This window comes from Pygocentrus nattereri, chromosome 17, assembly GCF_015220715.1.
Source record: "Pygocentrus nattereri isolate fPygNat1 chromosome 17, fPygNat1.pri, whole genome shotgun sequence".
Taxonomy (NCBI): domain Eukaryota; kingdom Metazoa; phylum Chordata; class Actinopteri; order Characiformes; family Serrasalmidae; genus Pygocentrus; species Pygocentrus nattereri.
In genome coordinates, this window is record NC_051227.1 from 4,227,862 (window position 1) to 4,240,810 (window position 12,949).

The window sequence follows — 12,949 nt, forward strand, 5'->3', positions numbered from 1 at the left end:
TCAATTTTGTCTCCAATGTAGTCGTATCCAATTCCAATAAACTAGCTAGATCTCCTCCAATCCCATGATACCACCAATGCTCGGAAAGTGAAGGTGGACCCATGAGGCTCCACTACATCTTTCTGAACTGCTCGTCGCAACATCTTTGCACATCATTGCACACCAGCTAGCACCATGCTAGATGATGGGAGGTGATTGGGTCTGACTGTACTCTCTTGGACCTCCAGCCTCGGATGGCTGTGGCATCGCCAGGGATTGAACTTGCGAGCTCCTGATGATAGAGCCAAAGCTTAGATGATTGTGTGACTTGGTACCCCCTGTTTGGCCATTTTCTGAAGGTAGTATAGATGAATCCTTCACTGCCTTACATATCCCACAATCCTTTGTGTATAGCAGAAAACACCAGCAATGAAACAGTGGACAACGCTGCCTTCTAAGGCTCTGACTGAGACAGTGCAGGTAACAAAGTGTCGAGACAGCTGCCCTCAGATTTGAACACAGCCATAGTGCGTTCCAAAGCTTCTGTTAACATGATGAATGGACCAACAGACAATGTTCTCGCCTGACCATTACCATTGTTGACAGCAGTAACATGTATATCACTCTGTGTCTTACCTCTGTCGGTGTCGTAGAGGAAGACGAAGCGGTTCCAGTCGTAATGGTCCAGGATGCTAATGAGCGCCCCCCGCAGGTTGGGCCGTAACTGCAGGACGAACTGCGTCTCCCCCTCAGCGGGAAAGCTGGGGGAGATCAGCGAGATGTGCAGAGCACTGCAGAAGGAGGTCAGGGTGTGCACGGAGCGCTTATCGTACAGGCCGAAAATCGCAAACACACCCCGCGAGTACTGCGAACAGACTGAGAGAGAGAGAGAGAGAGAGAGAGAGAGAGAGAGGGAGAAACAGAGGCAGAGAGAGAGGTGGTGTGAGTGGGTCAGGGTTACAGTGATTTTACACCAGAGAAAGCTTATTTCACACAGGAAGTGACTCACATGCATTTTCTGTCATTTGACAGAAATTTCTGTCACATTTGACTTTGGCAGTCTTAACTTAAGAAAAATGTTCCACCTCTCAATTCAGTGAGATGTAAACAGAGTGATTCAGAGTGGTTTGTTGTGAAATGGTTTCAGATTTCTTTACAGTGGTGGTGATGGGAACCAGATGTTTGTAAAGTAAAAAACAAATGCATTTTGTGAGCTGCACTGTATTTTGTGTATCATTCAAATCTCAAATAGACCTTTTTGCAATATCGTCCAGCATTGATTCATTACAAATATGACTCTACTGAACTGGTTCAGAGTCAGAACTGAAACACATTAGGGACTTTTAACTGATCTTGGTCTTTAAGCTAAAATCTTTTTTGCTCCCTAAACCTTAATTATGATTATTTTAGTAAAACTAACGATTGAACACTCCGGCAGTGTTTCAGTTGTGACTGTTTCGGGGTGATAATTTGAGCTCAAAAACACCTGACCATCAAATACAGCTTTGAACAGCTGTTCGCACAGAAAATCACCATATTTTACATTAAAAAACACAAAAATGTTTATACAATATTCTTAATATTCCTAACTGATTTTCAGATTTTGGGACACATTTACTTCAAAACAATGGGATCTAACTGCCCACCATGTGGCCATGAGGGACAAAATGCAGGGGTGTGGCTAAAATAAGGCCCTGCCCACATACTAAAATGTTCTGTGTTTCAGGTTTGACATGAAAACATAGAACAGCATTTTTTAAATACATTTTTTATTTTATAATAAAAATCATGGTAAATCTAAACATTTCAGATTTTCAGATTTCAGCTCCACATGGATTAAATCTCTGGAACATTAGCGGAAGCTCTGAGGTTTATCAGTGTGGATGAAGGTCTCAACACCTGCATCACTGAGACACACAACACTACCCCCAATTAACCACCTAGCAGCACAAAATCTCTTGAACCTCCCTCCAAATCTCTCCAGCCCCGAACTCCCACCAAATAACCCCCAGGACTCCGTCCAAACTCCCTACAATTTCCCCCCAAACACCCACCAAATTCCCCCCTGAACTCCCTCCAGTTTTCCCTCAAACTCCCTCCAAACTCTCTTCAAACTTCCTCTACCTCCCCTCACACTCCCTCCAAACTCCCCCAAATTCCCTTTCAAAGTACCCCCATACTCTCTCTCTCTCTCTCTCTCTCTATATATATATATATATATATATAAAATATGTGTGGTTCTCTCTGTCTCTGTTCTCTGTTTTAATCTGTTAAAGGATGGAGGGAGGGGAGGTGAGAAAACCTTTTTAACACTGCCGTAAGGTGTGTGTGTGTGTGTGTGTGTGTGTGTGTGTGTGTGTGTGTGTGTGTGTGTGTGTGTGAGTGTGTGTGTTGAACGCTTCCTTTAAGAGTGAACAGCTCTCACTCTGTTTCTCTCTAAAAGTCTGTCTGTAAAAGCATTTTTGGGTTCTGCTGCACCCGTACTAACCCCACAGTGAACACAGCAGCTACACAGACCGCAGAGACAGGGAGCAACGACAGACCACTTAGAGCAGGGTGTCAAACTCAGGCAGCAAACAGGCCGTATTAAAAGATCTGAACAGACCTGCCGTCATATATATATATATAGATACATAAGAGCAAAACAAGCCCCTCTGCAATGAGCTTTAAGCAGGTATAATGAAACAATCTCACTATTTCCCAGAATCTCCATCGTTCCATGCTCTAATTCTTTTACAGTCCAGAAGGAGACGATACAGCTTATCAGTAATCCAATTGAAGTTCAGTTCTTTTGCCTTCACTTGGTTTTAGCATAATATTGTACTACTGTACTCATTTCTTCTGACTGGTAGTATCTTAAAACTGAAGTGGGGGCGAATACACTCTGTGCTTGTGCTCTCTTCATGTTCCAGTCATTAGCACAGGTCAACTGCAGTGAGTGAAACCCTCACCTTCCACCGAGCTCCCACAGGTGGTGACTAATTAGCTGTGATGGTAATTCTCTCCACTGTAAAAAAAGTTCACATTTTAAGGCAACTTGCTTAACGTAACTTGAGGTAATGAGAGTTTATTGGTGTCCTCAAATTATATTAATGCAAAAAAAGCTGTGAAGTAAGTTGCCTTAATTTTTTAGGTTTGTGTTTTTTACAATACACTGCTATAGAATCGATTTCACAAACATTTAGTCACCTGAAGAAACGCAGTAAGGCTACAACATTCAGCTGCTCAACTACTCAGGCACATGAATACTCAATCAAACAAATTCTTAGCCACATAAATACACAAGTCAACAGTCACAAGAATACTCAGTCCTAGGAATACTCAGTCACAGGACTATTCAGTTACAAATATAACTAGTTACAGGAATATTCAGTAACACAAATACTCAGTCGCAGGAATACTCAGTCCTAGGAATACTCAGTAACACAAATACTCAGTCGCAGGAATACTCAGTCACAGGACTATTCAGTTACAAATATAACTAGTTACAGGAATACTCAGTAACACAAATACTCAGTCGCAGGAATACTCAGTCCTAGGAATACTCAGTCCTAGGAATACTCAGTAACACAAATTCTCAGTCGCAGGAATACTCAGTCACAGGAATATTCAGTTACAAATATAACTAGTTACAGGAATACTCAGTAACACAAATACTCAGTCGCAGGAATACTCAGTCCTAGGAATACTCAGTAACACAAATACTCAGTCGCAGGAATACTCAGTCACAGGAATATTCAGTTACAAATATAACTAGTTACAGGAATACTCAGTAACACAAATACTCAGTCACAAGAATACTCAGTCGCAGGAATATTCAGTCCTAGAAATACTCAGTCCTAGGAATAGTCAGTCACAAGAATACTCAGTCGCAGGAATACTCAGTCACAGGACTATTCAGTTACAAATATAACTAGTTACAGGAATACTCAGTAACACAAATACTCAGTCACAAGAATACTTAGTCAAAGGAATACTCAGTCACAGGAATACTCAGTCACAGGAATACTCAGTCCTAGGAACACTCAGTCAAAAAAATACTCAGGCACACAAACACTCAGTAACACAAATACTCAGCCACAGGAATACTCAATCAAAAGAATTCTCAGTCGCAGGAATACTTGGTCACATGTATACTCAGTAGTGGGAATACTCAGTCACATGAATACTCAGTCGCAGGAATATTCAATCACACGAAAACTCAGGCACACAAATACTCAGTCCTAGGAGTACTCAGTCACAAGAATACTCACTCACAGGAATACTCAGTCCTAGGAATAGTCAGTCACAGGTATACTCAGTCCTAGGAACACTCAGTCAAAATAAATACTCAGGCACACAAACACTCAGTAACACAAATACTCAGCCACAGGAATACTCAATCAAAAGAATTCTCAGGAATACTCGCATGAATACTCCATCGCAGGAATACTCAGTCCTAGGAATAGTCAGTCACAAGAATACTCAGTCGCAGGAATACTCAGTCACAGGAATATTCAGCCACATGAATACTCAGTCGCAGGAATACTCAGTCACAGGAATATTTAGTCACAGAAATATCCAGGCACACAAATACTCAGTAACACAAATACTCAGCCACAGGAATATTCAGTCACACACATTCTTAGCCACACAAATACTCAGTCACAGGAATACTCAATCATAAGAATACTCAGTCACAAGAACATTCAGTTGCAGGAATACTCAGTCCTAGGAATACTCAGGCACATGAATATTCAGTTACAAATATAACTAGTTACAGGAATACTCAGTAACACAAATACTCAGTCACAAGAATACTTAGTCAAAGGAATACTCAGTCACATGAATACTCAGTCACAGGAATACTCAGTCCTAGGAACACTCAGTCAAAAAAATACTCAGGCACACAAACACTCAGTAACACAAATACTCAGTCACAAGAATACTTAGTCAAAGGAATACTCAGTCGCAGGAATATTCAATCACAAGAATAATCAGGCACACAAATACTCAGTCAAGGAATACTCAGTCACAAGAATACTCACTCACAGGAATACTCAGTCCTAGGAATAGTCAGTCACAGGAATACTCAGTCACAAGAATACTCGGTCGCAGGAATACTCAGTCCTATTAGTTACAGGAACACTCAGTAACACAAATACTCAGCCATAGCCATATGAATACTCAGTCACAAAAATACTCAGGCATGCAAATACTCAGTAAAACAAATGCTCAGCCACAGGAATATTCAGTAAAAAGAATTCTCAGTTGCAGGAATACTTAGTCACATGAATACTCAGTCAAAAGAATCCTCAGTCGCAGGAATACTCAATCACAAGAATACTCAGTCACGGGAATACTCAGTCGCAGGAATATCCAGTCCTAGAAATAGTCAGCCATAGGAATACTCAGTCACAAGAATACTCAGCCACATGAATACTCAGTCGCAGGAATACTCAGTCACAGGAATATTTAGTCACAGAAATACCCAGGCACACAAATACTCAGTAACACAAATACTCAACCACAGGAATATTCAGTCACACACATTCTTAGCCACACAAATACTCAGTCACAGGAATACTCAATCATAAGAATACTCAGTCACAAGAACATTCAGTTGTAGGAATACTCACTCCTAGGAATACTCAGTCACAGGAATACTCAGGCTCATGGATACTCATTCACAGGAATACTCAGCCACATGAATATTCAACTATAGGAATACTGAGTCACAGGAATAATTAATCACAGCAATACTCAGGCACATGATTACTCAGTCACACGAATACTCAGTCACACAAATATTCAGAGTCATAATCAGTCACATAAGTACTCTTTCATAGGGATACTCAGTCACATGAATACGCATTCAGAGGGATACTCATTCACACAAACGCTCACACAAACACTAAATCACTCAGATACTCAGTTATAAAGTCACACAACTCAGTCATGAGGTATGATGACCCATTTGCATAAAGACTTGCATAGTGACCATGCTGCCTTTTTGAGTAAATTAAATGAGTACACATTAAATGAGTTAACAGAACATAAATTCTTGACTTGTTTTGTTTATTTACTGTTTGAAGTTCAGTTTCCTCAACAGTTTAGGTCGCCTGGTATCTAACTTTTTTGAGGCAAAATGCCAAAACGTTACCAAAGTGAGGACTTTGAGTAGGACTGCAGGGCTTAGAGCACCATTTGGAACCAGGCCTCAGTCACTCAAAGGACTGATTGTTTAAAGGCTTGATCACATGAAGACTTTATTATGATTAACAGAATATTAGCTTTGATTAGGTAAATAAGTAAAAGGTAAAAATGCATAGCAGTATTTAAATACACACCTACACACACTAATGCATACTTCACTGGATCTGTGTGTGTGTGTGTCATGCTGACCAACAGGGACTTGTAGAAAACGGCCGTGTTTCTTCTGCATGGTTTGAGTCGTTCACTTCACAGCACAATCCAAACTCCTCCAATTTTGGCTACTTTGCTTAGCAACTGGGGCTCAGCTCTCACTGCCAGCTCACGCTTCTTACTCCTCAGCGACACACTCACTGTGAGCGGCACTGGGTGAAGAACAGGTTATCTGGGGCTGTCAGTGCTGGAGTCACATTTAAATAGATAATCTCCACAAACAAGCATTTCAATTCAATTTCTCAAGCATTTCAGTTTCAATAGAATGTCACCTAGGGATTCAGTGTTATTTCCCACAATGCCCTGCAGTATTCAACAAAATACATGTATACAAATAGCTGCAATTAGCAATTAGTGTGTGATTCTGATACAACACTGCCCATGAGGACCTGATATTTTACAGGAAGAAACAGCTGAAAGAATATTATATGTCCAATAACCTGGTTTACAGTTAACGTAATTCATCAATTATGTCATGTACAATGATTAAGACCTGGTGGCATGTAGACTCAAAGACTACATGTGTGGATAAAGTAATAAAACCTACACATAACACATTAAAACAAAAAGTATAATTACTATTATCATCGCCGATTTTATTAGCAAAGCAAGGAATTATTTTCACAAAGTCAAATTCAGAATAGCAATAAATATGGCAAAATGCACATCAGACAAGACTAAAAGACATTTTACAACAACCTACAAAAGACTCACACACAAAGATTCAGTCACATAAAGACTGTTGTATAAACTGGGTCCCACAAAAACTCAGTAGCACAAAATCTGTTGTACAGATTTCATCACACAAAGACGCAAAGACTCGGTCACACAAAGATTTGTTTGCACAAAGATTCACAAAGCCACACAAAGTCTCAGCTACATAACGTCTCAGTCACAAAGTCTCATCACATAGACTCATCACACAAACACTCAGCTGCACAAAGACTCGGTCACACAAAGACTCAGTCAATCAAGGACTCAGTCATACAGAAACTCATCACACATCACACAGACACTCAGCCACAAAAAGACTCAGCCACACAAAGACTCATCACACAAACACTCAGCTGCACAAAGACTCAGTCACACATAGACTCAGTCAATCAAGGACTCAGTCATACAAAAACTCATCACACATCACACAGACACTCAGCCACAAAAAGACTCAGCCACACAAAGACTCATCACACAAACACTCAGCTGCACAAAGCCTGTTACACAAAGACTCAATCAAGGTCAAGTCAATCAAGGACTCAGTCATACAAAGATTCGTCACACAAAGACTCAGTCGCACAAAGACTCAATTACACAAAGACTCAGTCAATCAAGGACTCAGTCATACAAAGACTCATCACACAAACACTCAGCTGCACAAAGACTTGGCTGCACAAAGACTCAGTCACACAAAGACTCAGTCACACAAAGACTCAGTCACACAAACACACAGCTGGACAAAGGGTCATCACACAGACACATCACACAGACACTCAGCTGCACAAAGACTCAGTCATATAAAGACTCATCACTCAAAGAGTCAGTCACACAAAGACTCAGTCACACAAAGACTCAGCCACAAAAAGACTCGGCTACACAAAGACTCATCACACAAACACTCAGTCGCACAAACAGTTACACAAAGACTCAGTCAATCAAGGACTCAGTCATACAAAAACTCATCACACATCACACATCACACAGACACTCAGCCACAAAAAGACTCAGCCACACAAAGACTCATCACACAAACAATCAGCTGCACAAAGCCTGTTACACAAAGACTCAGTCAATCAAGGACTCGTCATACAAAGATTCGTCACACAAAGACTCAGTCGCACAAAGACTCAGTTACACAAAGACTCAGTCAATCAAGGAATCAGTCATACAAAAACTCATCACACAAAGACTCAGTCACACAGAGTCAGTCATACGAAGACTCATCACACAAAGACTCAGTCGCACAAAGACTCAGTTACACAAAGACTCAGTCAATCAAGGAATCAGCCATACTAAAACACATCACACAAAGACTCATCACACAAACACTCATCATACAAAGGCTCACTCAGTATTTCAATTCTGTCTAACAAACAGCAATTCAGTACTTCAGTTCTGTCTAATAAACAGCAGCAGTTCAATAAACAGCAGTTCAGTACTTCAGTTCTGTCTAACGAACAGCAGTTCAGTACTTCACTTGTGTCTAATAAACAGCAGCAGTTCAATAAACAGCAGTTCAGTACTTCAGTTCTGTCTAACGAACAGCAGTTCAGTACTTCACTTGTGTCTAATAAACAGCAGCAGTTCAGTACTACAACTCTGTCTAACAAACAGCAGTTCAGTACTTCAGCTCTGTCTAATAAACAGCAGTTCAGTACTTCAGTTCTGTCTAATAAACAGCAGCAGTTCAATAAACAGCAGTCCAGTACTTAAGTTCTGTCTAATAAACATCAGTTCAGGACTTCAGTTCTGTCTAACAAACAGCAGTTCAATACTTCAGTTGTGCCTAATAAACAGCAGCAGTTCAATGAACAGCAGTTCAGTTCTGTTCTTCAGTTCTGACCAAAGAAGCAGCTCAGTACTTCAGTTCTGCCTAATAAACAGCAGTTCAGTACTTTAGTTCTAACAAACAGCAATTCAGTACTTCAGTTCTGCCTAATAAACAGCAGTTCAGTACTTCAGTTCTGTCTAACAGCATCAGTTCAATAAACAGCAGTTTGATACTTCAGTTCTGTCTAATAAACAGCAGTTCAGTATTTCAGTTCTGTCTAACAGCATCAGTTCAGCAGTTTGATACTTCAGTTCTGTCTAATAAACAGCAGTTCAGTATTTCAGTTCTGTCTAACAGCATCAGTTCAATAAACAGCAGTTTGATACTTCAGTTCTGTCTAATAAACTGCAGTTCAGTATTTCAGTTCTGTCTAATAAACAGCAGCAGTTTAGTACTTGAGTTCTGTCTAACAAACAGCAGTTCAGTACTTCAGTTCCACCTAATAAACAGCAGTTCAGTCCTTCAGTACTTCAGTACCACGGACAGCTCCTAGGAAATCAGATTCTCGCTGTAATGACTGCGTCCTGTGGGCGCTGAGGAAAGACTAGAGGATGAGCAACCCAAAGTGTGCAGCAGCAGATGAGCTATCATCTCTGACTTTACATCTACAAGGGGGACCAACAAGGTAATAATGTCTAATAGAGTGGACAGTGAGTGGACATAGTGTTACAAACTGCATCAGCACTGTTGTGTCTGATCCACTTGCACCAGCACAACACACATGACCACCATGTCAGTGTCACTGCAGCGCTGAGAGTCACACACCACCGAAATAATACTGGGCGCCAATCCCGAACACTGCTGAGGGTTGGTTCTCCTCTCCCCAACGTCCTTGCTGGGCTTCGTCCTTGCAAACTTGCTCTTTGTTACTGCAACTTTCTTCTAGCTGAATCACTGTAATCATGTTGATCTGCTGTGTGACACAGTGATGGGCATTAAAATGCAGCATTGTAAATGAGGCGAGGGGCGCTGAGCGCACGGATTGATGAGTCTGTCTTTATTGATGTGGAGATCGTTAAACGCCCTTCAGCGTAACTTTCAACATCAATTCAGAGAAAGAGAGAAAAGGAAAGAGAGGGGATTATATGGGACCGAGAGAGTCTATGTACAGTATAGTTTCACTCTGTAGTTCTACAGTTACAGACTGTAGTCCATCTGTTTCTCTGATACTTTATTAGCCGCCTTTTACCCTGTTCTTCAGTGGTCAGGACCCCCATAGGACACCTACAGAGCAGGTACTATTTGGGTGGTGGATCATTCTCCCCCCTGCAGTAACACTGATGTGGTTCTGTGTTAGTGTGTGTTGTGCTGGTGCGAGTGGATCAGACACAGCAGTGCTGCTGGAGTTTTTAAACACTGTGTCTACTTACTGTCCACTCTATTAGACACTCCTACCTTGTTGGTCCACCTTGTAAACGTAAAGTCAGAGATGACAGCTCATCTGCTGCTGCAGTTTGTGTTGGTCATCCTCTAGTCCTTCATCAGTGGTTATAAGATCCTGCCAACAGGACACTGTTGGGTGGATGTTTTCGGTTCTTAGTCTAGCAGCGACACTGAGGTGTTTAAAACTCCAGCAGCACTGCTGTGTCTGATCCACTTGCATCAGCGCAAAACATACTTACACAACACCACCATGTCAGTCACTGTGTCACTGCAGTACTGAGAATGACCCACCACCCGAATACTACCTGCTCTGTGGGGGTCCATGGGGGTCCTGACCACTAAAGATCAGGGTAACAATGTATGCAGAAAAACAGATGGACATACAGTCAGTGGAGCTGATAAAGTGGACAATGAGTGGGGAAACAAGGAGGTGGACTTAATGAGGTGGCCTGCCAATGTATATAAATAGAGTATATATAGAGAGTGTATATAGAGAGTGTGGAGAAAAGAGGGAGAAAGAGAGAGAGAGCAATACTTTGAGTGTCTCTGGTCTGTATAGTATGAGGAGGACATTACTGCAGTGCTCTGATCTTCAGGACACTCACCTTCTGCTCAAAACACACATATCCACTTACCAGACTCACTCACTCACTCTCGGTCTGGTGTGTGTGTAGGTTGAGAGCAGGTTTTTCTGTCAGTCACAGGACCACTGCAGTGAGGGTGGAGTCTACAGTGTCCCTGTGTAAGATGATCTCTCCCTGGAGCTTTTCTAGTATGGGTTTCTGGTGTTCTCCTGCTGAAACTGAGAGAACCAAACCCACTAGAGTGAGTGTGTCCCACAGACTGAGACACTTCAGCCCCCTCTTTAGTCTTCATACTTCACCGCAGCCAGTCACGCATCAACCATAGCAACGGAGAGTTGCCATGGCCGCAACGGAGCATGCCCACTGGTTTAAAGTGCTTTAATGTAGAAGAAACAGAGAAGTCCCTGAAAGTAGCTGAAAGACTAAAACCTGCTGATCAGAGCTCATTCTGTCACTTACAGGTCAAACAGAGAGAAACCAGGAGGAGATGACCTCGTCCCAAGCCTGACCAAACCAACAGTCAATCGCCAAATAGCGTTTTATATAATGACACTTTACAAATACCAAACTGTCAAAAACAAAATATGTTGCACCTGAAACAATGACAACAACTAAGCACAATTATGATTTGTTTGTGCAGAGTTGAGATTCAGACTTGCATCTCAGAGACAGACTTGCACCTCACAGTGTCGAGACTCAGGCTCACACCTAAGAGATTCAGACTTGCACCTCAGGCACTCATATTCGCACCTCAGAGACTCAAACTGACACTTCAGACACTCATATTCACACCTCAGAGATCCAGACTTGCACCTCAGAGACTCAGTCTTGCACCTCAGAGATTCAGACTCGCACCTCAGACATTTATATTCGCACATGAAACTCACAACTCACACTTGAAAGGCTCAAGGCTTGTCTCAAGACATTACTCAAACTCACATCTCAGAGACTCAAGGCTCAACACAAGATTCAACTCAGACTCTCATCTCTGAGACTCAAGACTTGACTTGAACTCCCATCTCAAAGACTTGGGGCTCTACTCAAGACTCAACTCAGATTCTTGTCTGTGAGACTCGAGGCTCAATTCAAGATGCTTGTCTCCAAGACCCAAGGCTCAGCTCAAGACTCATTTACATTTACAGCATTTAGCAGATGCCCTTATCCAGAGCGACTTACAAGAAGTGTTTCATCTATCTAAAGAAAGTCTCTTTGCTAGTTCCCAATAGGTTAGAGAGAAAGCCGGTCCTGAGCTCAGATACTGCTAGAAACTAAAAGTCACTGTTGATACCCAGAGAAAAAGGAACAGAGTTGAACACAGAACAGTGCAATACAGTACAATACAATATATAAGTGCAGTACAATTCATTACAATCAATGCTTAATTCAGTGCTCATTTAAGTGCGGTGTAAAGAGACGGTCTTCAGTCTGCGTTTGAAGGCAGTGAGAGACTCTGCTGTTCGGACAGCCAGTGGGAGTTTGTTCCACCACTTGGGTGCCAGTATGGAGAACAGTCTCGATGCTTGTTTTTCACGTGCCTTGAAGGATGGCGGGTCAAGCTGAACTGTACTCGAAGCTCGAAGGGCTCGTGGTACAGTTTGAGATTTCACCATTGCCATCAAGTAGGTAGGGGCTGGTCCATTTTTGGCTTTGTAGGCAAGTATTAGGGTTTTAAACCTGATGCATGCGGCTACAGGAAGGCAGTGAAGGGAGCAGAGCAGTGGGGTGATGTGGCTGAACTTGGGGAGACTGAACACTACCTGTGCTGCCACAAAACTCAACTCAAACTCAAGACTCGACTCAAGACTTGATTTGAATGCACATCTCAGAGACTTGAGGATCAACTCAAGACTTAACTCAAACTCTCTTCTCAGAGACTTGATGCTCAACTCAAGATTTGACTCTCATATCTGAGACTCATGGAGCTACTCAAGAGTCAACTCAGACTCTTGTCCGTGAGACTCGAGGCTCAAGATGCTTGTCTCCAAGACCCAAGGCTCAACTCAAGGCTCAACTCAAACTCACATCTCAGAGACTCAAGACTCAACTCAAGCCT

At 42.0% G+C, this 12,949-nt stretch overlaps 1 protein-coding gene across 7 annotated transcripts in view; it reads right to left on the reverse strand.

Moving 5' to 3' along the window:
- Positions 1 to 12,949, reverse strand: part of gria4a (glutamate receptor, ionotropic, AMPA 4a) — a 126,549-nt gene that overhangs the window by 82,204 nt on the left and 31,396 nt on the right. For all 7 annotated transcript variants that reach the window (XM_037546359.1, XM_037546361.1, XM_037546360.1 and 4 more), the window contains exon 3: positions 616 to 855. In XM_037546359.1, the coding sequence (XP_037402256.1) occupies positions 616 to 855 (240 nt within the window). The remainder of the gene's footprint in view (positions 1 to 615; positions 856 to 12,949) is intronic.